The following is a 25,459-nucleotide window of genomic DNA, read 5'->3' on the forward strand; positions in this document are numbered from 1 at the left end:
CATGTCTCCAGACGGTAGTCTACACAGCATAGTATTATTTTTACATTAAACTGTACTCACTGAAACATTTAGTTTCATTGTCTGTTCCCACCACTCTGGTTCTTTTGAGTAGAGGACATGGGTAGCAGAACGACTGCCCCTCCTTCTCCTGGTAGTAGTCACGTGGACATGGGCTACAGCTGCTGCCTTGGAAGTACTGACCAGCCGGACATTTGTCTGAAAAATACAAACCAACAGTAGTTTTAGTGTCCTGTACGAACACCATTCGTTCAATTATAGGAAGGTCTTGCAGAGCGTGGACTTGGCAGCCCATGATGTAAATCCCACTAGTTGGTGCTGCCCAAACTCATCATACTGCCACCAACAGCTTGATCATATAATCATAAGTGACTTCTCTATTCAGTTCTTCAAATAGTCACCAACTTATCGCGAGCAGCATCCTACAAATTGGGATAACAGTTTGAAAATCATTATGGATGCTGTTGAACCATATGCCAAAACTGGGTTAAAACTGGGACCCTGGTAAATATCTTTCTGAATGGGTTAAGTCAAGATAAACTTGAGAAACATCTTCATTCCTGACCCATTGGGAATTTGTTACTTTTGTGGTGATCACAAGTATAGTTGCAACTACATATTGACAAATTGTGAAAAATGAAGGAAAATGCTGAACAACATTCAGCCCTCAGCAAGATTTCAAAACGTTTTATGGTAGACATTTTGAAGGTTTTGCCATATTTGACGCATCAATAACACAAAAATGTCCCTACTCGGAATTTACCCGCACGGTTACGTTCCCGTGGTTTATTTGACCATTTAATTCGCTTTTGCTATTGTTTGTGTGTGTGCGCATGTGAGTGAGTGAGTGAGTGAGTGAGTTGGGTTTGAACAGTTTTCCAGATATATCACGGCATGTCAGTTTCATATTGGAGGAAAGTCGGCAGTAATGCTTGTCTTTGACGATTACCACTTTGTGTTTGTGACGGGTGCCACCAGTGGCGCAGGATATACTCACCTTGTCGCAACAACCTGGCATCATCGCTTAAGGTACTTACCGACACAGCTGGCTAGAGCTTTTGCACCAGGTCGGAGAGTGGTCTTTACTCCACAGGACTTGCAGGAGGTCTGTGACGACATGTCTGAGTAAGAGCCTACTGGACACAGCACACACATGCCGAGGGAGGAGTTGAAGAAGGACCCAGGACCACAGGCAACTGGAAGACAGATGGGCAGTCATTCTCTACATACGTGCAACCCGCAAATATAAGGTGGGAGTTAGATCATTCTCCCCTACCAGATGCTAAGAATGGTACAGACATGCAATGCAGCTACTCACCACAGTTGTTGGTACCGACTGCTTCATCACAGGATGCCTTGAGGACAACAACCACCAGGTCCTTCTGTAGCACACTCTGACCGATGTCCTGAAAAACACAAGAGTTGAGAACTACACTGAACCGATGAACATGATGATCACGACTGAAATCAACGAATTTTTGGTTGTTCAATGCCGCACTCAGCATTTCAGCTATATGACGGCGGTCTGTAAAACATCGTGTCTGGAACAGACAATCTAGTGAGTGACGCATGAACATTGATCTACACACTTGGGATATGATGACATGCGTCAACCAAGTCAGCGATCCTGAACAGCCGATCACGTTAGGTGCCTGTTACGACATGAAGGGTTGCTGAAGACCAATTCTATCCCGCATCTTCACTGGTCTTAATTGAATAACACTAAAGTAATGATGCCACTGAGTGATTGACAAATGCGTTGAATAATACCAGCGTAAGATCATAACAGTAATGAATGTCCTCAATAACACCACATTGATGTAGACAGTAATAGTTTGAGTAACTCAACAGTACGGTAATAACGGAATGATACAGTCTACATAAGTCCACACTGATGTAGCAGCTGTTGGAATGTGGAGTTCCCAAATAATACCACAATAATAAAGCAAATGATTGACTGATCGATGTCCAGAAGGAATATTAGAGATTTTGCGAATAACAGAATGATTAATTTCCTTAATCAATTACACGTCCAAGTAGGGCAACTATTATTATAATGAATAAACAGCCACAAATACTCAACTGACCAGGTAAAATCACGCGAAATATCAGTCATCACAAAATCAATTCCAAAGTGACATCAAATTTAAAGAAATAAAACCTTCAGGAAAATGTATTTTCATATCGTCTTCTAATGTCCTAAGCTTTTGAGGTCTCAGGCAAAATACTGTAAACATTGGACATGTTTAGCAAGACAGTCTATTTCATATGCCAATTGCACTCTCTTATATTCGAGTTATATGTCGGCAGAATGCAATTACCCATTCGTCACCTCTCGCCCCTTTTCCGTAACCTGCAAGAAGACTCTTACCCCTATCGACGAATGTCATGTGCGACATTACCACGAACCAATCTGAATGCGGGTATGACTTCAAGTACTTTGGTCAAAGAATCACTCAGGACTAATGTTTGATTTTACGCATGTCGTACATCTAAAAATATACCAAAGATACAGTTAAACGTTTCTCAATTTACTTTATAAAAACTGTAAGTCCCGATGTGTTTTACAAAGCTTCTGAAAATATACAACATGGATAAAATATACGTGAATCATTACGAAACTATGCCCGTTGGCGTTAAGACGGAACCCAGGCGCAAAAAATGTCCGCGAGAGGGGCACGAGTCGCTACTCGGCTTGTCCCTGAAGAACACGAGTTGGTTAGGAATGCACAATGACCCCCTACTCCATCAGGATCTCCGCAGCTGTACAGCAATGACTGGTTTGCATAGACACTTGCACACACAGTTATTTCCTGCACCTTGACAAAGGTTTTTTCAATAAAGATAAATGAACGTCACAGCTTTGTTTTCGGCCTGTGAGTGAGTTAATGTTGCCTTTCAGACAGGTCACAGCAACCTGTTCATAATGTACCCTTGTTCAGTCTGTCTGTCTGGATGCATGAGTATGAACACTTTATCCCCGTGGAAGTCAGTTTAATCCATGTGTACAGAGGCCCACCTCTGAAGCGGCATCATGACACGTTTTTTTCACGACACTCTGGACAGGTATCTGTGTTTTCCTGGAAGGAAGGGTTGTGTTCACCGAATGACATTAATTTTGCTTTTACTAACCGTGAACTTTGAATCACTCAAATCGTTACTCTCAATGGCTGTAATCTTGATGATTTCGGCCGGTGATAGTGTTATGGTTCCGTCTTGCTTGGCTATCACGTTTCTGTTGAAAGGAAATATGGGATACATTTGGATCCAATTTTCTATCTGTTCTGCTTGTTAATAGTAAGTTCATACAAACAATAATGATCACAGGTGTTTCCTTGGCGCAACTTATGAACTTGTTTAATAATAAACTGATAAATATGCATTAACTAATATATAAGATATGTTATTCAGATACAAACATTCAATTTGTTAAGATTTCTTAACACCCCGTTTTCGTCTCACCCCAGTTTTGTCAACGTGGCACTGACAAGTATTTTCGTTGCTTCACAACGTCCTGTAGCAACCAAGTTTGTGCAGGCATCAACACACAGCCCCGGCCACCGCACAGAGAGGGTATTCACAAACTTGCTCCTCAACTCCCTCAACAAGCCGTCCTTCAGGAAGTTGGAACAGGTTAATGTCATCTGGTAGATGAGGCTGAACTCCACTGAATACTTTTGCATAGATGTTGCTGAAAACATAACACATATGATTCAATATCCATTGCTTATACGTTCCGTCTTTCCCTTGATTTCCTTATTTCCTTCGTGATTATATAGTTAGTACTTATTGTGCAGGTCATGAACATGTTGGACATGAGATATATGAGGTTTTGCAACTTTAATATAAGACCAAGTTGCAGAATATCTTTTGCACTTTTTTTTTCAATATAATCTCCATTCACCTCAAAACATTTGTCCAAGCTTTTAATACCACTTTTATAGAAATTTTAAAGATAAGCCCTCTAACCACGCCAAAGCTGAGTCGGGGCTGTACATTTAAATCACCCACCCTACAGCCCAGACTTAGCCCCAAGTGACTAATTCCTGTTCCTAATAATTGAATCTGCAACCAAGTGGAAGACGCTTCCAGGATAACGAGGACAAAAAGGCTGCTGCGGAGGCGTGGTAAGAGGGCCAATCTGCGCATTTCTATAAACGTGGTATTAAAAGCTTGAAGGAAAATAGAATAAGTGTACTTCATTCTGAATATGCCCCCACCTCCACAAGCAGGCGGTGTGTACAATGCCAACGGGTTCTCGAGGTTATATGACCCAAGTTTGCCACAACGAAGAATATTTGGCGTTGGGACGGAAGGGGCTTGGCCCGCGGGGCAGAAGTCACGAAAAGCTGTCGTTCCACAAGGTGTGGAAGCCGAGAAGCCCTCTGTGCTGCACGTGCTTGATCCTAAAATAAACAGAAAGATATATTTGCAATAACAAGTACTCGACATGTTGTGTTTCTGTGAATGTTCAAAATATATAGTATATAAAGTATACAGTAGCTCATATATAGAGAAATTCACAAAAAAAACATGACACGAAATGCTCTCCTACATGTTTCAGTTCTGTCTTCTCCCTGAACATAACACTTAAACATGTAGACGAAAACAATCGTGTCGTGTCATTATTTGTGAATGTTGTTGACTTAATTTCAAATCGATGAAGGAGAGAATATGGATGGTTCAACGTAACAACTGGTGATACCTGCAGTACGGCACGAGGTGTGTGGGGGACACAGGAACCTTACCTCTAATGTAGACCTTGAATCTGCACAGTCCAGGATTTCCTTGGCTGTCCTTGGTAGCATACACCACGTCATACCTGCCTCGCATCATGAGTTCATCTGGAACAGACACTCTAACATCGTCACACCTGCCTTGTCTGCTGGGCGTCCCTCTACATATGTCACATCCCTCATCACAACTAAGAGCTTGTGAGTACCAAGGGCATTTTGACTGAACTAAACCAAATGAGTCCCTCTATACTTTAAACACCAAACCTTCTAAAGATGTGAATAAGTATTAGTATTGTTCAATAGATAGAGCTTTGACAGCAATGTTTCATATACTATTTTCAAAACTCTTCATCACTATTCCACTACAAAATACAACACATTATGACCTGCTCAGTATAGGATGGCAATCAACCAAGTCACCAAGTCAAAACAAATATAGGCTGATTTGTTTATGGATTCCAACAGGAATGTATATATTATATATTATAACATTATATATTATAATACAGCACTTATCCAGGTACTAGCATCTGCTCAAATGCGGGTGATTTGTACCAGGGCCAGTGAATCTGTATGGATTCGTGTTGTCATTCTCAACTCCCTGGGGAGTATACAACCAAAGCTGCATACAGGTGCTAACGGTTTTGACATTGACATATGACGTGTTTACGTCAAGAAATACTGAATGGTCAACGAGCTATGCTCCGCAAAAGGAGTCCTGATCCAACTTGTTATTGACTTAGACATGCAGACTATAAAAATTACAAAAGCATCTGAATAGGACAGGCCACATATATAATCCATGCCTGATGTGTGTGTAAAGGTTCATCTTAAATTATTGAACGGTTCATGAGATATGCTCTCCAACTCACAACTAGTTGCCATGGAAACGCAAATTCGATGTTAATCCTAAATAAGAAAAGGCCAGTAGAATGCATGCCTGATGTGTGCATGCACAGTTTCAAGGATAAATAGTAAACATTCACGAGGCATCGGAAACGAAAGACGGATAGGACGAACGAACGGACAGACCGATAGAGACAGTTTCCTTGTATCCGTTAAACAGTAACAAACACAGAACAGCTATTCTGCCAGAGTAACGATATTGGTGTTCGATGGTCTGTGTTAGTGTATGCAGAGCAAGGGATATAGAATATCCAATCACCTTGCTAACATTTTTTTATCGAGGTTTTACTAATGGTATTCAATGGTTTTTATACTATCTAAGCCACATCGACAAGATCACTTGAAAGTGTACATATTAGTTTGCTCATATTGGTACAAATGTAGTAAAAGTGTGCGTTTACACATATCACTTAATTTCTGAAGTAAATGGGCATTTCATTGATTGAAATAGTTGTAAACGTGTCATTCACCTGTGAATGTGCTTGATACTGTGGCGTTACCGTCTGTAGATGGCGTTGTGTAGACGGCAATTGCCTCCACCACGCGAGTGCTCACGTTATACAAGATGTCACTGGCAGGACAGTTATTCAGAATTGGCTTCGTCTTGTCTGTGGAAGGCACAACACTGGTTTATTGTAATATAATGTCACAGTCAACATTTAAAAATGAGTTAATATAGCATATCCGTATGTACATAAGGATATCCATATTTACATACACATGTAATCATTTTGATATTTACATGAACATATCAATATTTACATGAACATATCAATATTAACATGAACATATCAATATTTACTCAACATATCAATATTTACATCAACATTAACATTTACATACAGGTCAATGACCACTTATTCTTGTGCCTACACTTTTAACGTCAGATGCATTCAGCTTTTGATATTAAGGATCAATGGTAAGATTTCATTGACAGCAATATTAGTCATGCATACATCACTTTCTCCTATCAGTGGTTCAGTACTGTCGACTGTTGCCTTCGCCGTTCATTCAAAAAAGGTCTTCAAACGCTCATATTGTGTCATTTTCATTGGTGTGGGTGTTCAATTCGTTGCGTAACATTTCTCTACTTTTGTGTTTTCCCTTTGTACTTATTTCTCATACCGCAATGGCTATCATGCTCTAGTAACTGTGCCTTGATACATCTAAATATTTCTAAATACTGTTTCGCTATCTGCCGTCCTTCCTTTCGTTCACGATGTTTCACTATGATTGATGATGCGCCATATGTAAGACCCAAACATTACGCATCATCATCTATACTCCCAATTATCTGAAACAGTATATTCTCTGGAACATCTCTGATCTGTATACTGTCTGTTTGCCGCCTCATCACAAATGTTTCAATATATTTTATACTTAACAACAAAGTTAGATGTTTAAAGATGGTGTGACAATGCATTCTGAACACATTAATCTTGTTGGGACATTTATAAAACCCCAGTTATGTCCATAAAGCATGCAATGAATGTACTACAATTTACTTCTTCAGATATTTTGTTACCTGGCTGTCCAGTGCAATTTTCTGCCATGACACGTCCCGACTCGCACAGTGTAACACCGGGACCTGCCTTGCTCGGGGAGTACGTTCTACTTCCTCCCGCCATCTTGTAGAGGTTCCAGCCAAGGGCAAGGTCACCAGTAGGTTGGTAGTTCAAGTTCCCCAAAACACTGGACACATCACTGTGGGTTAGGATGCTTCTCCACACAGTAAGGCGGGAGATGTAACCTTTGAAGTTGGGGTCGAACCAGACAATCTTCAGGCTGAAATATATCATGCCACGTTAGTACTGCATACAGTGTTCACTTTATAACCTGCATATTATGTGAACCGGACACGTTAGCTGAGACACGCATATATAGACTACAAGACAAGTCCTTGCTAGAGACCGTTTTTAGTACCGTCTACCTAAACACTATCTTTGGAGTTTGAATCTGGGATTACAATGTGATGCCGATGGGTCAGGTTGACAAAGAATGACACTAACAATGAAACCTGAATCTCAACCAAAATGTTTAAAAAACGATGGAATCCATCCCCTGGATGTCGTACATAAGCACTCCCATTCTTGTATCAAGGCAACGATGAAAAGTTGCTCCTTAGTGTGGACAACTCTGCGTGTGTCATCATCGAAGGTCTACTGAAAGATCATGTCACATTGCTCTATAGCATCTTACGTATGGTCATGCGGTTGTAGCATTACCTACATATCATCATGCAAATCAACTGCAGAAGTACACTGCATGCCTCCCATAAGATGTGTCTGATCTAGTTCCAGCGTAATCAAATTTGTCTATATCTGAGAAATCTTGACACGTGACATGTAAAATCACCCTGAGCAGGAACATGAAATACCAAAGAAGAAGTGCCTTCAGTAAAATATTAATGCTCCGACTGAAGGAAAAATTCTACTTGAAACTAGGAGTTAGTGGACAGGATCTCTGGGTATGAAACTACGGGGAGTCCATCTGTTAACCATATCCCTAGATCGTGGCCTTCATAGATGGAAGGATATTCTTCAGATTGGGATGACTTGATACGAGGCATTAGGGTAGGGGGCTAATAAAATAATGGTAAGTTATGATGTATAATGGTTTCAAGAATGTAATCGAAGTACATTATCTAATTCAAAATGGTTAAATTTGACAGGATGGCTCAGATAACAGTGCACAGACAAAAAACGAAATACTCGTTTCGTGCAAGAATGAGATAGTGACGAGTCAAGTGGTTCTGTACGGTGCAGGTGTGCCTGCACGGCTGAAGGATGCATATGGATGAGAAGATATTTTCTGCTCTTTGGGAACACAGAACAGGAAGTTTCAACTACCTTAAGGAAATGTGAAGAGATAAGCAATTATTATGAGTCAGGTCAAAGTAAAATACAATGGTAGTTAGAAATAATGCATTCTGCTACACTGGCGGTCGTATTTCATTTTCGTCGCCGGGCAAAGGCAGATCATATCAATCATGTTCCCATGGTACACGAAACTGTCCCTATTAGTTATCTTATCAGACACTCAAACACTTCTGTTTATCTTTGCAACTTGTGTTATGCTGATTACTGGCTGTCTCTGCTAGACCCCACAAAAAAACCTCCAGGCAACATGTGTCAGAGTTCAGCACATAACTTGTAACACAGCTTATAACTTTCTGACTGAATAGTCAACATCGAGTATATTTAACCTACCTGTTGCTGTCCGTGAGATTGACGTTAATATCTCCTGATGTGACTTTTATTCCGTTAACATACACACTGATTGACCCGTTTCTTGTCCACGTGGCTGCCACGTGATCCCATTGACCCTTGACTGTCTCCAGATCTGCTTTGTCTAGCGTCTTATTGACCACCTGTCCAGCGGCAGAAAACTGGATACGGTCTTGGAACAGCTCGAAATACTTTTCACTGCCGTCACTGAAAAAGAGGTTTCATTAACGTCACATTACTAACACTCACTTATTAGATTAAGTCTCAAGAACACCACAGAAGAGAGGCTCAATCGGTTTGCCTGAGCAGTAGTTCAGATCAGATCAGATCAGATTATTTTCTGCAGTGGTCATTCCACACAACAGGAGGATGACAGACTGACCTTCAATGCCCAATAAAGTGAGTTGGAGTGTTAACCTTATACTTGGTAGTTTTGCCTAATATTGTCACCACTAAACAACTTTACGCCCTCATTAACTATTGAACGAGATACCATATTTATTGTTAGCACATCGACGAAAATCTGAAAGACTTACAGGTTAGATATTACGACCGATCTGCCGGAGTTGAGGTAGCCAATCCAGAACATGATGGACAGGTCGCCTGATAGCTGGAACGGGCTGTACGACTTGACGGCCATGGACCCAAAACGGTTGTCCAGGTACAGGTCAAAGTCAGGAGATGTGTCTGTTATGTAATTTAGAATTTGCAGACATCAAACAGAACCTTGTAGCTGTTCAACATGCAATATTAATCCAATAAATAAATAAAACAACTGACAATATGTATGGAGAATAAAGCATGAACAGATAAGTAATTAGTTTTGTATTTTGTTGTTGTCTCTCTTGTCCATCCCTACCTTTACATGTTGATCCAGCGGGAATCTTGGGAGGCGGACACAGGCAGAACGTCTTGCGTCCCTCTTTTACGCAGGTAGTACCAGATGGACACTTGCCACTGCAAATATCGTCCCTTGTCTCGCAATTATCACCGCTGAATCCTGAATAAAGACCGGACAAAAACATTTATCCCTGATGAAGTCTGACCACCCGTCTGACAGATTTGTTCCCCTTTAAAGGGACTTTGGTTTGGGCCTGACAATGGGATTTTATTGGAATAATATGTCCCCCGAAGATTCTTGAAAAACTAATTATGCTTCAGATTGTTGAACAAAAAGGAAACTGCACACTACCCAAAATACACTGTTGCAAGGTGGTCTTCTTAAAACAAATTCAGGTTCATTGTTCTAAATACAAAAAATATAAGGTTTTGGACCTGTTACTGAAGAAATATCTAATATGGACATAAAATCCAGCTAGAATATCAAATGATCAATTCCCTGGAGAGGATATTCTCAGAATTGTATAATATGTCATCAATCCCATCCATGTTTGTGATATGATTATAATTACACCAGGAGTGTGTAGGAGTAAGTAGGATTTGAGTCGCGACTGTCACTTGTAGCATTAATAGCTTCTACCTCCAAGGTCAAAGGTATAATAGTGTAGAAGGGTGTAGAAGTGTGAGTCAAGTCAGCAACGTATAGATATACAGTCAAGTCCCGTTAATCCGACATTGTTGGTTGCATATGATCATGTCGGATTAACGAGTATGTCGGTATGTAAAATTGGACAACTACACGATAGATAATGACATGAACAGGTAATAAAAAAGGAAAAAGGAAATAATCATATTGTTGTGTTACATTGCTGGCAGAATATGTTTTCTAATCATGCAACCTCTAAAGTTTAACACAAAACTACTATTACGGACTGCATGACTGATTCAAAATACTTTTTAAAGCATAGTCTGGAATGGAAGTCGTTAATTTGAAACAAGCGCCGCAATCCTAAAGAAAGATACTTTTTTATATTAGTGGCTAATGTTGCCTTCCTGTTAATTCGCGAAAGGTCATTCTGACGTGACCTGTAATGGGATCAAAACATGGGTCTGTGTACTCGCGGGTAGATAACAGCAATTCGTTGCAAATTAAGTGTGTCGGAGTCGGAGTGTGAGTCTGTCGGATTAACGGGTCTAAATAACACTGATTAAAGCGGTTCTCATCATTTGTGTCGGATAAAGCCGATTGTCGGATAAACAAGTGTCGCATTAACGAGACTTGACTCTATGTATTTTCATCTAGGGGGACTTCGATGTAGAAGATGTGCTCAATGTTTGGAGGAATGTAGTCCCATCTTGGATGACTTAGAAATAGAAGTGTAGAAGTGAGGGTCAAGTGTCAGGAGACCCACCTTCTGGGCAGGCACAACTGTGACCTCTTGGCTGGACGAGAGAACATTTGCCACCATTGCTACACAAATTGTCGGAACAACCATCCTTGATCAGCTCACAGGACACCCCACTGTACACTGAAAGAGAGAAATATAAATGTACACTTAGATGAAGAAGAGAGTGTTGAGGTAATATTGACTACACATGCCACCAGACACTTACATGATTGACAGTTGCACGTTGCTGACCCGCCCGACTGCTGGCATGTACCCTGGGTGGTACATGGCATGACAAGATCACACACCTTCGGGGACGATTCACACAGACGCCCCTGGGTCCCCTTCTGGCAGCTGAAGTAAATGCATTAACATGAGCACAGAAGGACAGAATGTTTGGATAGGTGATTTACATGCCAGTGCCATATAAAAAAACCCACCAAGGTTACATTTGGCCATAACACAGAACACAGTATTTGTAATTACTGTTTTTTGGCTACTGTTCTTAACACAACTGAGAATGCTGAGTGTCCTCTCTATATCACAACAAAATACACGTTGACAATTCTTTAAAACCTCAGTTTAGAACTCTGTTACTTCTCCATGAAGGATTGTTTTTGCTTCGCTTTCCTTTCAGGACGTTCACATCCATTTCATTTCTGCGACAAATAACCCTGACGAGTTGAAGTCATCAAAATGCTACTTCTGATATCATGAAAATCAAATGGTAAGGCTGGCTTAAGGATTTGAACTGCTCTGTAATTACATTCATTTCTGCAAAATGAATTTACTTTATCAGACAACACTTGTCACTCTTAAGTCCAAGGCATCTGGTATTCGTTGGCATATTGGTTGATTCACCAAGTGTTCTAACTTAACCTGCTGGTAATGAAGAACTATGTTTGTATCAGATGCTTTCATATAACTAACTCATATTCTTAAATTAAAATGATGTCTCACGAGTTGGATGGTTACCTGAACATCCGTGTCTTTGACATGGTTCATAAACCACAACAGATAGTGATGACACAATTTTATCAATTGTAAATGTAAATATACTTAATACATACGTCGACGAAGCCGTGCATCCGTCCATGTCTCAGTCGACACATGAGAGAATATTGTTATACTCACATTTTGAAAATATTGACTGGCACTATGTTATTGAGCAATACGCACCTGCAGAAGTAGTCTTGAAACACAGGGTAGCAGGTGGCATCATTCTGACACGAGATGCCGGTACACGTGTTGCTAATATTCTGGCAGTTCTTGCCCTCCCAGCCAGGTGTACAGTTACACGAGTAGTCAGCCAGTTGGTCGACACAGGTGCCACCATGCATGCAGGGCAGGGAGTCGCACTCGTTGATCAGCTCCTATGGGATAACATAGACGTTGTACAAGACATGTTTGTAGCCCTAATGGAGAAACCAAACGACTGACAAATCTGAAAACATTGAAATGGTAGAAATCAATGTTACCGAAGCGCGAAACAAAACAAGCAAAGCAAGCATCTATGAAAACGAATTTGCCGAAAGGGACAAGACATATCCACATATGTCTTATTATGCTCCAGATTATTATAAAAAGAGACAATTTTTGACACTGTGATATCATCACATCATCTTCCAAACTGGACATCGTGATTACGTTACAGCTTGTGTCACAATAGCCAGATCCTTGTCAGCCCTATACCATCAGTGTACTTCATTACTCCTCTCCTCCTAATCCCATAGGCTTCGTCATTATAATGTTATCTCTGTACATTAATCCTTGCCAAGTTGGAACCTGTTAATGTAAAAAAGGAACTCGACATAGAGCGCAGGGCCACACAGGGGTGGTCTAGTTAACATAATGTTGAGCAATGTTAAGTCTGTACTTACTGTGCAGTTTTTACCTGTGTATCCTGGCTTACACTCACACCTGTAGTCCTGGTTCAGATCCACGCATCGTTCTCTCTTTTCCGGGGGACATTGGTTATTGCAGTCCACGATGTCAGAAGTACATGTAGGACCTGGAACCAGATTCTATCATGTTAGCTGAATCTGATGACAAAATGTGGTCCTCTGAACAACAAATCCTGCATTTGAATTTCATTTCATTGCAACATTGTTGGTGCACTTCTAGATCCTTGAATAGCGGCTATGATTAAGTTCTCAACTTCAAATACAAGTGGTACGGAGTAGTCAGGCAGCCTCGTTCACTCGTCATGCCGAAGACCCGGGTTCGATTCCCGACATAGGTACAATATGTGAAGCCATGGCGTCCCCTGGCATGTAATTGCTGGAATATTGCTAAAAGCGGCGTCAGTCACTGATTCATTCAATATATAAAAACAGCATCAACCTTTCCAGTCTATACCCAGATACGCCATCTGATGTTCACATTTTCCCTCAGAGACATCATACTGTTCAAGTCTTTTCCCAGACACATCAGCCAGTATTCCAGTCTTTATCCAGATACATCATCAGACCAGAGAACGTTGTCATTTTACCTGTCCTTCCAGCATCACACTGACAGGAGAACATGTCATTTTACCGGTCTAGCCAGCGTCACACTGACCGGAGAACATGTCATTTTACCGGTCTAGACATCGTCACACTGACTGGAGAACGTTGTCATTTTACCTGTCCAGCCAGCGTCACACTAACATGAGAACGTGGTCAGTTTACCTGTCCAGCCAGAATCACACTGACAGGAGAACGTGGTCAGTTTACCTGTCCAGCCAGCGTCACACTGACAGGAGAACGTGGTCAGTTTACCTGTTCAGCCAGAATCACACTGACAGGAGAACGAGGTCAGTTTACCTGTCCAGCCAGCGTCACACTGACAGGAGAACGTGGTCAGTTTACCTGTCCAGCCAGAATCACACTTGCAGGAGAACGTGGTCAGTGTACCTGTCCAGCCAGCGTCACACTAACATGAGAACGTGGTCAGTTTACCTGTCCAGCCTGAGTCACACTGGCAGGAGAACGTGGTCAGTTTGTCTGTACAGGTTCCATGCACACACGGGCTACTGGCACAGTCGTCGATGTTGTGCTGACACAGTGATCCCTCGTAGCCGGACTTGCACACACAGCGGTAGCCGTCTGTCAGACTGTCACAGCGTTCAGTGTTGTTGGTGGTGCAGGGGGATGGGGAACAGAAGTTGATCCTGGTACACTCGCCATTGGAATCTGGAGAGATAAAGCAGAAGACATTGCCTTTCATATAATGCCAGGTAGTGATGATTGTTTCAAGGACAAACCGAACTATAACCTTGTCAATGTCATGGTCTACTGAAGCCCTATTAAGAAATCGATAAAGAACATAATTAATTCAAGAAACTATGCTCTTATTATCATCATAAAGGTCACACATTTAGAGTACCAATTACTCACTTTAACTACATTAAAAAAGAACATGAAGACATATCTTTAATTTATCCATTACGATCATACTATTCAAACCCAAATTACCTTTCACAAAGGGTTTCTCGCAGACGCAGTCAGCGGTGACGTTGTCGTAATTGCTGATACAGATACCGTTGCTGCAGCGTCCCGCTGTACACAAGATCGCCTCATTCTGACAGTGGTCGTCTCCGAAGCCGGGTTTGCACGAGCAGGAGTAGGAGTTGGAGCCATCGACACACCTGCCGTCGTACAGACAGCCATCCGGGTTCTGCTCACACTCATCTGTGGGGAGACGGAGCGACATTTACACAAGTGATAATTCATGGAGATAGCAACTTCTGAAGGCATACTATAACCAAATGTATGCAAACAGTATTGAACCAAGTCACATCAGTTCCATAGCTAACAACCAATCGTTAACACCAACAATACCTGTAACTACACTGTCTACACATGACTTACCAACGGCAGTCTCACAGTTAACACCCTATATACATGTCACTACACTGTCCACACACGACTTACCCACGTCAATCTCACAGTTAACACCCTATATACATGTAACTACACTGTCTACACAAGACTTACCCACGGCAGTCTCACAGTTAACCCCTGTGAAGCCAGGGCGACAGGTGCACTGATACCGAACATCCCCCCAGGAGTTACAGGTGCCGCCGTTCCGACAGGGCTGAGGACTGCACAAATTGCTGTCTCGATCACATCTGGAACAGAGTTGTCAATAAAAGATAAAATGCCATCAAATATGAGGGTGGTTCGAGTTTGAGCTAGATTTACTCATCAACAGTGGGTGGTATCGTATTGATATTTCTACTTAATGATGTTATAAAGCAGTGTTTAACAATAATTGTAATTGTATAATATTTTTCTGTTGAGTTTCGGTTAAAGTTCATTGCATTGTATTTGGACAATGATTAGGTTTTAGAAATGTAGTACTATTCAATTTAAGCAGAGGTGAGGACGTTACTATATTTAGATGCTTGTGTGATTTGTAAATGTCCGGAATACCGTGGACTGAGATAGAGCGTTACAGAAATGAGAACTATTCTGTGATGTGATGGCACAGTGTTGAAATGTACTGGTATATAAAGGGACAAGAGCGTGCCTCTCGTATCGTTCACATTTCATAACATCAAGGCCAGCTTTCGTGTCAGGATTACTTATCACCCCGGATTCCCAGCTTAGGCCATCTCGGCAGCAGGACCACTGTTGCTACTGGGTGTATATATTATTACCACTGACTTTCGAATTCGTTGTCAGTTTTTGTGATTGATACTGATCCCTGCCATCATAGTTTGTATCGCCTTTGAACAGTGTACTACCACTCTACTGTGTACTGCTATTGTAATTGCTGTGCAGTAATGTGTATTGATTTGTAAATCCAGTTCATTGTGTAATACAATTGTCATATTTATTCCTGCTCTTTCTTCTGCAGGACATATCATGAATGGTGACATTTCAAGGGTAACACGTTTTACACCTTTGCGCCACACATAGGGTATGTGTAACCATTTTACTTAATATGTACTGTAAGCCTTTTCTATCATATCATCTAATAATACTTAGTTGTAAGTAATGTAACAGAAATGATTGTATTGCTTTGATGATGATATGATATATATTATGTTTTTTAATATGCATATACTATATTATCTGTTGTTTCTTATTACAAGGTGACTATCGTGATTATTCACCAAATAAACATAAGCCTCACACCCCGTAGCCGTCTTGGTGTCATCTGTTTAAAATAATGGATAAAAGCCAAGAAAACCCGGTTACATGTATACCATGTGTTTGTTTATTGTTTTCACACTGAGTTCTTTTTGTACATATATCTGGGTTAACATTTTGTTCCAATTTGGGAATCGACACTCAACAATGATAGTTCTGAGATACAAAGTAGTGTATCAATGATACTTGAATCATCGTTGTTAGCAGTATTAAGTGTCATGAAGCAATGCTAAAATACCCTTCCTGTACATATATGCAGTGTCAAAACAATGAAACAATATATTTGTGTTTTCCAAATGTTTTGGGTAGGGGCAGTTCTGAATACAGTGTGAATATCCTTAAAATACGTGTGGATTGAAACAGTTCATTCAGATACTTGTCCTGTGGAACATTGTGGGTGTGGACAGCTTTCCTTAGGGGTATGTTGATATATGTATGTCGATGCAAGTGTTGTCCATGCTCCATGAATGCCTATTTCGCGGTGACGTGACTGGTTACGTGACGTGACTGAGCACGGATACCCCTATAATATACTGACATTGTAGCTCACCTGGATATGTAGTCAACAGTTCCAAGCGTTAACAAAGACAGTCACCTAACAAACATTGCTGTCGGCAGTGCTATTCAAGCAGTGTCCGCATTGTGGTTTCAAATTACAGATTAACATATTTATGTAAAACATGAAACTAATTGTTATTTTGGAACAATGCTGAAATGCACAATGCTGAAATTTACTTCTCTCAGTCATGGTGGCCTGTGAAGAATGGTTTCCATTGGCCTGAGGTACATTTGAGTAGATAATGTGTACAGACAAGCAGGCCATGACATAAGTTCACATAACTTTCATAAATTCATATGGCGTCAGTTTGGATATGTTTTGCCGTTGTGACGGGTCATTTGCAGGTCTTGCGGCTGGTCGTTCTCATAAATATATTTCCTTTATAGATATTGTCTTCACCCCGTTATGTTGTTAAACATAATTGCTTACATACTAGCATATCAGTTTCCCATGCTGTACTCTCAAACCGACTATCACCCTGTTCAGTAATTTTAAGTTTAATGTCCGAACAGAAACATTGCCTTAGGCAGCCTACCTGGGTTGTGTGTACTGACCACCAGAGGGACACACGCACTTATATCCACCAAGGAGATCCCGGCACACGCTGTAGTCGCGGCAGTCGTTGGTGGTACAGTCATCCCTCAGGTCTGTCTGGCAGTACTTGCCACTGTAGTCTGCACAGATGGTATTGGTATACTGAGAACTATGTATTATAACAATATCGACACACTGATCCCTTTACTATGTCGTCGGATTACCACACGAAAACACTAAAAAAAACAACAACCAAAAAACTCAATATTTCTTACTGTAACAATAACTAATACTCATACTGATTTCTTCACTACCTTCACTGTAGTATACAAAGAGACAGTTGTATAACTGTTTTGTTTGTTTGTTGTCTAACACCGCACTCGGCAATATTCCAGCTATATGACGGCGGTTTGAAAAATAATCGAGTTTGGACCAGACATTCCAGTGATTGACATCATGAGCATCATGCATCAACCGATTCAGCGACCCAATCCCGTTTGTCGCCTCTAACGACAAGCGTAGTCGCTTTTCATGGCAAGCTGGATTGCTGAAGACCTATTCTACCCCGCATATTCACAGGTTTCGTTGTACACTGAAGACTTCATATATCCAAATGCTGTCTTTATTGATCCTACAAGAAGTAAACAATACACTGGAGACAAAATTATCCGTGTTATAATTACTAATATAGTGGCGTCGCTCAGGGGGTAGTCCAATAAGTTCTACCAGTGATCATCTTCGTCAAGTTGAATACGTACATGGCGTGTTTGCACACTTTTTCTCATAGTATGCCTGAGTTGCGCCCGTTGTACTTTTCGTTCCAGCTTGTTCTTCATTGAGTAAGACACATAAGTTGTTGTTCGTGAAGAACCCAGTAGCGACACAGGCCGAGGTACTAATGCATTCAGCACTGCAGGCAGCAACATTAATGCCGGACACGCTTCTGATGTTGACAATACCAGGATTGTAATTTACTGCGTTCTTCACCATTTGACACACCGTGGCTGAAAGGAAGAACATTCTTGACACATTGAGGTAAGTCTTAACTAGGCTAAATACCCTGCAGACAATATTTCACAAACTTGCAAGTTTGAAATTTGCTGTGTATCGCTTGCAACATCTTGTTCTTTAGTGTCAAAATTGAAACAACTGTTTAGATTCGACTGGTTATATGTTTTTTTCTGAACCAGTACAGCTACACACGATACGCTACTGCAAAGAATTAAGGGTATGTTTTCTATGTATCAACACAGTCAGTGATATGGTACCTCAGTTTACGATTCCAAGTACAGTGCGTTTTATTTAGTGTTAACCCATGCCTATGGTAAAATACATAGTTTGCTTTGGCCACTCACCAGCGATACATTCACAGTCGAATCCCCCAAGCTTGGGTTTGCATGTGGCACCATTCAGACAGGGGTTAGATCTGCAGTAGTCGATCTCAGACTCGCACCTGTCCCCGGTATAGCCTGCAAATAGAGAGCGAAAAGCAAGGACATGAGTGAGATCTTAATGTAGGTACAGGTGGGATATCTGAGTGTAAATTGATATTTAATATAACCCGGACGTACTCAGCGAGGAACAAGGACATAACTGTGAAGCAGGTTGTCAGTATACGATACCATGCCGCAGTTTAACATGAATACCCCAACGAGACACAGAATGCTGACTCCGAGCCTGACTTACTCACCTGTTTTACAGGTACAAATGAGTGAATGATAGATATTATGACACACGTGGATAACAGACCCGTTTTACAGGTGCACATGAGTGTATGGTGGATATTGTGACAGGCGTGGATAATAGACCTATTTTACAGGTACACATGAGTGTATGGTGGATATTGAGGAACGCGTGGATAACAGACCCGTTTTACAGCTACACATGAGTGTATGGTGTATATTGAGACACGCTTGGATAACAGACCCGTTTTACAGGTACACATGAGTGTATGGTGGCTATTGAGACACGCGTAGATAACAGACCCGTTTTACAGGTACACAAGAGTTTATTGTAGATATTGAGACACGCATGGATAACAAACTCGTTAACAGGTACACATGAGCGTATGGTAAATATTGAGAAACGCGTGGATAACAGACCCGTTTTACAGATCCACATGAGTGTATGGTGAATAATGAGAAACGCATGGATAACAGACCCGTTTTACAGGTACACATGAGTTGTATGGTGGATATTGAGGCACGCACGGAAAACAGACCTATTTTACAGGTACACATGAGTGTATGGTGGATATTGAGACCCGAATGGATAACAGACCCGTTTACAGGTATACATGAGTGTATGGTGGATATTGAGACACGCATGGATAACAGACCTATTTTACGGGTAGACATGAGTGCATGGTGGATATTGAGACATGCATGGATAACAGACCGATTTTACAGGTACACATGAGTGTATGGTGGATATTTAGACCCGTAGATAACAGACCCATTTTACAGGTACACATGAGTGTATGGTGGTTATTGAGACACGCATGGATAACAGACCTATTTTACGGGTACACATGAGTGTATGGTGGATATTGAGACGCGTTGATAACAGACCGATTTACAGGTAAACATGAGTGTATGGTGGATATTGAGACACGCATGGACAACAGGCCCATTTTACAGGTACACATGAGTGTATGGTGGATATTGAGACACGCGTGGATAATAGACCCGTTTTACAGATACACATGAGTGTGGTGTGGATATTGAGGTACGCATTGAAAAGAGACCCGTTTTACAGGTACACAAGAGTGTATGGTGGATATTGAAGCATGCGTGGATAATAGACCCGTTTTACAGGTACACGTTAGTGTATGGTGGCTATTGAGACACGCGTGGATAATAGACTCATTTCACAGGTAAACATTGAGTGTATGGTGGATATTGAGACACGCATCGATAACAGACCCATTTTACAGGTACACATGAGTGTATGTCATAAGGACAAGAATTGAATCACTCACCTGTTTTACAGGTACAGACGAGTCTATGGTAGATGTAGGAACACGTTGACGTGCCTTCATTTGAGCAAGCATTGGGACATATTGTTGTGTCTGCAACATATACAGGACGAGAACGATTGCATAATCATGAATGAACCAATCTCGCATAGAACCGTTGCGATTAGATATGCAAAACTTCATTGATCATCTTGAAATAAATATCTAAATAAAAAATCTGCATGAACAGTAACTTTTGTGAAAATGCTGCCCATAAACCTTTCTTGACCTATTTGGTTCAGGAATAAAAGCATTAAGATTTAATAATTATCAGTATGTTCACAATACATGACGACTATAGATGACAAGGTGACGATGTCTTACTTCCGGGTTTGCAGTCACCAAGTTTCGTTGAGCCTGTTTGTTCTGTGATCTGGTCTGTGTTGCACTCCTTGCAGTGGTCCTGTGCCTTGGAGTCTTGGTAGAAATGGAGGGGACACGGGGTACATGGGAAGTAGCCGGTCACTGAATACTGACCAATAGGACATGGTGCTGAAACAGAAAGCGAACACAATGGGATATCAAAAATATAATCGAGCTGGACCTGTGTACATTCAATGGAACAATCTTGCTACATGAACTCAGCTTCGGTCCAGTGTTGGCGAGGGGTGCCTGACATCGACGGTCGAGTCATGTCACGTGGGTTATTTATTTTGATACAAACCAGCAGATGGTTTGAATAGTTCGAACATTCTGGAATAACAAATATAAGGCACCTAAGTTTCACGGCACTGGCATGCATCGGTTGTCATGAATGCGGCCCCAGCTTCTAACAACGCGCTGGTGTGACGTTGTCTAATTTATACGTGTATACTCGTATATGCAAAGGGTCGGCGTATGGTTCTCGGAAGGAAGTGACAACTTGAAGACGATGGCCTGCGGTAACTACAATGTTATCTTATACAAGTAGATATATACATACAAAAAACACTATGTGCCAGGTCAGCACATAGTGGTAGTGGTTGCTGTTTGGGTGCCCCGGAGCACCCAGCCTAACCCTGGCAATAACGGCAATCAAGTGTTGAGAGGCATATGGGCAATATGGCTCTAAGGTAATTAGCCGAAATCGGACGTTATGACACTTCTAACAAGGAGGGTTCTCTAATTTGAAGGTTAACGTTATAAGTGACCATACATATACAACATCGACTACAACCAAATTGACACTACACCTGACACAACCGCACAGAGACAACGCCTGACAGAAACACATATACACTACAGAAACACACATACACTACATCTGTCACAACCACATATACACCCTACCTGATACAAACACATATACACTACATCTGATACAACTACATATACACTACATCTGACACAACCACATATACACTACATCTGACACAACCACATAAACACACAACCTGAAACAACTACACATACACTACATCTGACACTGCCACATATACACACCACCTGAAACAACTACATATACACTCCACCTGACACAACCACATATACACACCACCTGATACAACCACATATACACACCACCTGATACAACCACATATACACACCACCTGATACAACCACATATACACACCACCTGACACTGCCACACATGCACACCACCTAATACAACTACACATACACTACATCTGACACAACCACATATACACACCACCTGACACAACCACATATACACACCACCTGATAAAACCACATATACACACCACCTGACACTGCCACACATACACACCACCTGAAACAACCACACATACACTACATCTGATATAACCATATAGACACTACATCTGACACAACCACATAGACACTACATCTGATACAACCACATATAGACACCACCTGATACAACCACATATACACTACATCTGACACAACTACATAGGCACTACATCTGACACAACCACACATACACTACATCTGATACAACCATATAGACACTACATCTGCCACAACCACATAGACACTACATCTGATACAACCACATATAGACACCACCTGATACAACCACACATACACTACATCTGACACAACTACATAGGCACTACATCTGACACAACCACATATCCACACCACCTGATACAACCACATATACACTACATCTGACACAACTACATAGGCACTACATCTGACACAACCACATATCCACACCACCTGATACAACCAGACATACACTACATCTGACACAACCACATAAACACACAACCTGAGACAACCACAAATACACTACATCTGATACAACCATATAGACACTACATCTGACACAACCACATAGACACTACATCTGACACAACCACATATACACACCACCTGATACAACCACACATACACTACATCTGACACAACCACATAAACACACAACCTGAGACAACCACAAATACACTACATCTGATACAACCATATAGACACTACATCTGCTACAACCGCATGTACACTACATCTGACACAACCACACACACACTACACCTGATACAACCACACATACACTACATATGATACAACCACATATACACTACACCTGATACAACCACACATACACTTCACCTGATACAACCACACATACACTACATCTGACACAACCACACGTACACTACATCTGATACAACCATATAGACACTACATCTGCTACAACCGCACGTACACTACATCTGACACAACCACACATACACTACACCTGATACAACCACACGTACACTACATCTGACACAACCACATATACACACCACCTGATACAACCACATATACACTACATCTGACACAACCACATAGACACTACATCTGATACAACCACACATACACTACATCTGATACAACCACATATACACTACATCTGATACACCCACACGTACACTACATCTGACACAACCACACATACACTACACCTGATACAACCACAAATACACTACATATGATACAACCACATATACACTACATCTGATACAACCACATATACACTACATCTGATACAACCACATATACACTACACCTGATACAACCACACATACACTACAAATGATACAACCACACATACACTACATCTGACACAACCACACGTACACTACATCTGATACAACCATATAGACACTACATCTGCTACAACCGCACGTACACTACACCTGACACAACCACACATACACTACACCTGATACAACCACACATACACTACATCTGACACAACCACATATACACACCACCTGATACAACCACATATACACTACATCTGACACAACCACATAGACACTACATCTGATACAACCACACATACACTACATCTGATACAACCACATATACACTACATCTGATACAACCACACGTACACTACATCTGACACAACCACACATACACTACACCTGATACAACCACACATACACTACAAATGATACAACCACATATACACTACATCTGATACAACCACATATACACTACATCTGATACAACTACACGTACACTACATCTGACACAACCACATATACACACCACCTGATACAACCACATATACACACCACCTGATACAACCACATATACACTACATCTGAGACAACCACACGTACACTACATCTGACACAACCACATATACACTACATCTGATACAACCACATATACACTACATCTGATACAAACACACGTACACTACATCTGACACAACCACACATACACTACACCTGATACAACCACACATACACTACATATGATACAACCACATATACACTACATCTGATACAACCACATATACACTACATCTGATACAACCACACATACACTACATATGATACAACCACACATACACTACATCTGACACAACCACACGTACACTACATCTGACACAACCACATATACACACCACCTGATACAACCACATATACACTACATCTGAGACAACCACATAGACACTACATCTGATACAACCACACGTACACTACATCTGACACAACCACATATACACACCACCTGATACAACCACATATACACTACATCTGACACAACTACATAGGCACTACATCTGATACAACCACACATAGACTACATCTGATACAACCACATAGACACTACATCTGATACAACCACACATACACTACATCTGACACAACCACATATACACTACATCTGATACAACCACATATACACTACATCTGACACAACCATATATATACAACACCTGATACAACCACATATACACTACATCTGACACAACTACATAGGCACTACATCTGACACAACCAAATATATACACCACCTGATACAACCAGACATACACTACATCTGACACAACCACATATACACTACATCTGACACAACCATATATATACAACACCTGATACAACCACATATACACTACATCTGACACAACTACATAGACACTACATCTGACACAACTACATAGACACTACATCTGACACAACCACATAGATACTATATCTGATGCAACCACATATACACTACATCTGACACAACCACATATACACACCACCTGAAACAACCACACGTACACTACATCTGATACAACCGCATAGACACTACATCTGACACAACCACATAGACACTACATCTGACACAACCACGCATACACTACATCTGACACAACCACATATACACTACATCTGACAAAACCACATAGACACTACACCTGATACAACCACATAGACACTACATCTGATACAACCACATAGACACTACATCTGATACAACCACATATACACACCACCTGAAACAACTACACATACATTACATCTGATACAACCACATAGACAATACATCTGACACAACCACATAAACACACAACCTGAGACAACCACACATACACTACATCTCACACAACCACATAGACAATACATCTGACACAACCACATAGACAATACATCTGACACAACCACATAGACACTACATCTGATACAACCACATATACACACCACCTGATACAACTACATATAAACACCACCTGATACAACCGCATAGACACTACATCTGACACAACCACATAGACACTACATCTGATACAACCAGATAGACACTACATCTGACACAACCACGCATACACTACATCTGACACAACCACATATACACTACATCTGACACAACCACATAGACACTACATCTGACACAACCACATAGACACTACACCTGATA

General features: G+C 41.1%; 1 protein-coding gene across 3 annotated transcripts in view; it reads right to left on the minus strand.

Moving 5' to 3' along the window:
* LOC124121080 overlaps positions 1 to 25,459 on the minus strand; it is a 124,035-nt gene that overhangs the window by 30,717 nt on the left and 67,859 nt on the right. For all 3 annotated transcript variants that reach the window (XM_046484032.2, XM_046484033.2, XM_046484034.2), the window contains 24 exons: positions 20,687 to 20,854; positions 20,327 to 20,416; positions 18,702 to 18,815; positions 18,105 to 18,350; positions 17,348 to 17,486; positions 15,093 to 15,226; positions 14,571 to 14,786; positions 14,055 to 14,288; positions 12,996 to 13,126; positions 12,295 to 12,488; positions 11,342 to 11,469; positions 11,140 to 11,256; positions 9,747 to 9,887; positions 9,424 to 9,574; positions 8,870 to 9,094; positions 7,186 to 7,445; positions 6,131 to 6,268; positions 4,767 to 4,862; positions 4,239 to 4,424; positions 3,481 to 3,709; positions 3,151 to 3,253; positions 1,337 to 1,424; positions 1,056 to 1,214; positions 61 to 216 (listed from right to left, as the gene is read on the minus strand). In XM_046484032.2, the coding sequence (XP_046339988.2) occupies positions 61 to 216; positions 1,056 to 1,214; positions 1,337 to 1,424; positions 3,151 to 3,253; positions 3,481 to 3,709; positions 4,239 to 4,424; positions 4,767 to 4,862; positions 6,131 to 6,268; positions 7,186 to 7,445; positions 8,870 to 9,094; positions 9,424 to 9,574; positions 9,747 to 9,887; positions 11,140 to 11,256; positions 11,342 to 11,469; positions 12,295 to 12,488; positions 12,996 to 13,126; positions 14,055 to 14,288; positions 14,571 to 14,786; positions 15,093 to 15,226; positions 17,348 to 17,486; positions 18,105 to 18,350; positions 18,702 to 18,815; positions 20,327 to 20,416; positions 20,687 to 20,854 (3,843 nt within the window). The remainder of the gene's footprint in view (positions 1 to 60; positions 217 to 1,055; positions 1,215 to 1,336; positions 1,425 to 3,150; positions 3,254 to 3,480; positions 3,710 to 4,238; positions 4,425 to 4,766; positions 4,863 to 6,130; positions 6,269 to 7,185; positions 7,446 to 8,869; positions 9,095 to 9,423; positions 9,575 to 9,746; positions 9,888 to 11,139; positions 11,257 to 11,341; positions 11,470 to 12,294; positions 12,489 to 12,995; positions 13,127 to 14,054; positions 14,289 to 14,570; positions 14,787 to 15,092; positions 15,227 to 17,347; positions 17,487 to 18,104; positions 18,351 to 18,701; positions 18,816 to 20,326; positions 20,417 to 20,686; positions 20,855 to 25,459) is intronic.

This window comes from Haliotis rufescens, unplaced genomic scaffold, assembly GCF_023055435.1.
Source record: "Haliotis rufescens isolate VD_foot unplaced genomic scaffold, xgHalRufe1.0.p SCAF_11, whole genome shotgun sequence".
Classification (NCBI taxonomy): Eukaryota; Metazoa; Mollusca; class Gastropoda; order Lepetellida; family Haliotidae; genus Haliotis; species Haliotis rufescens.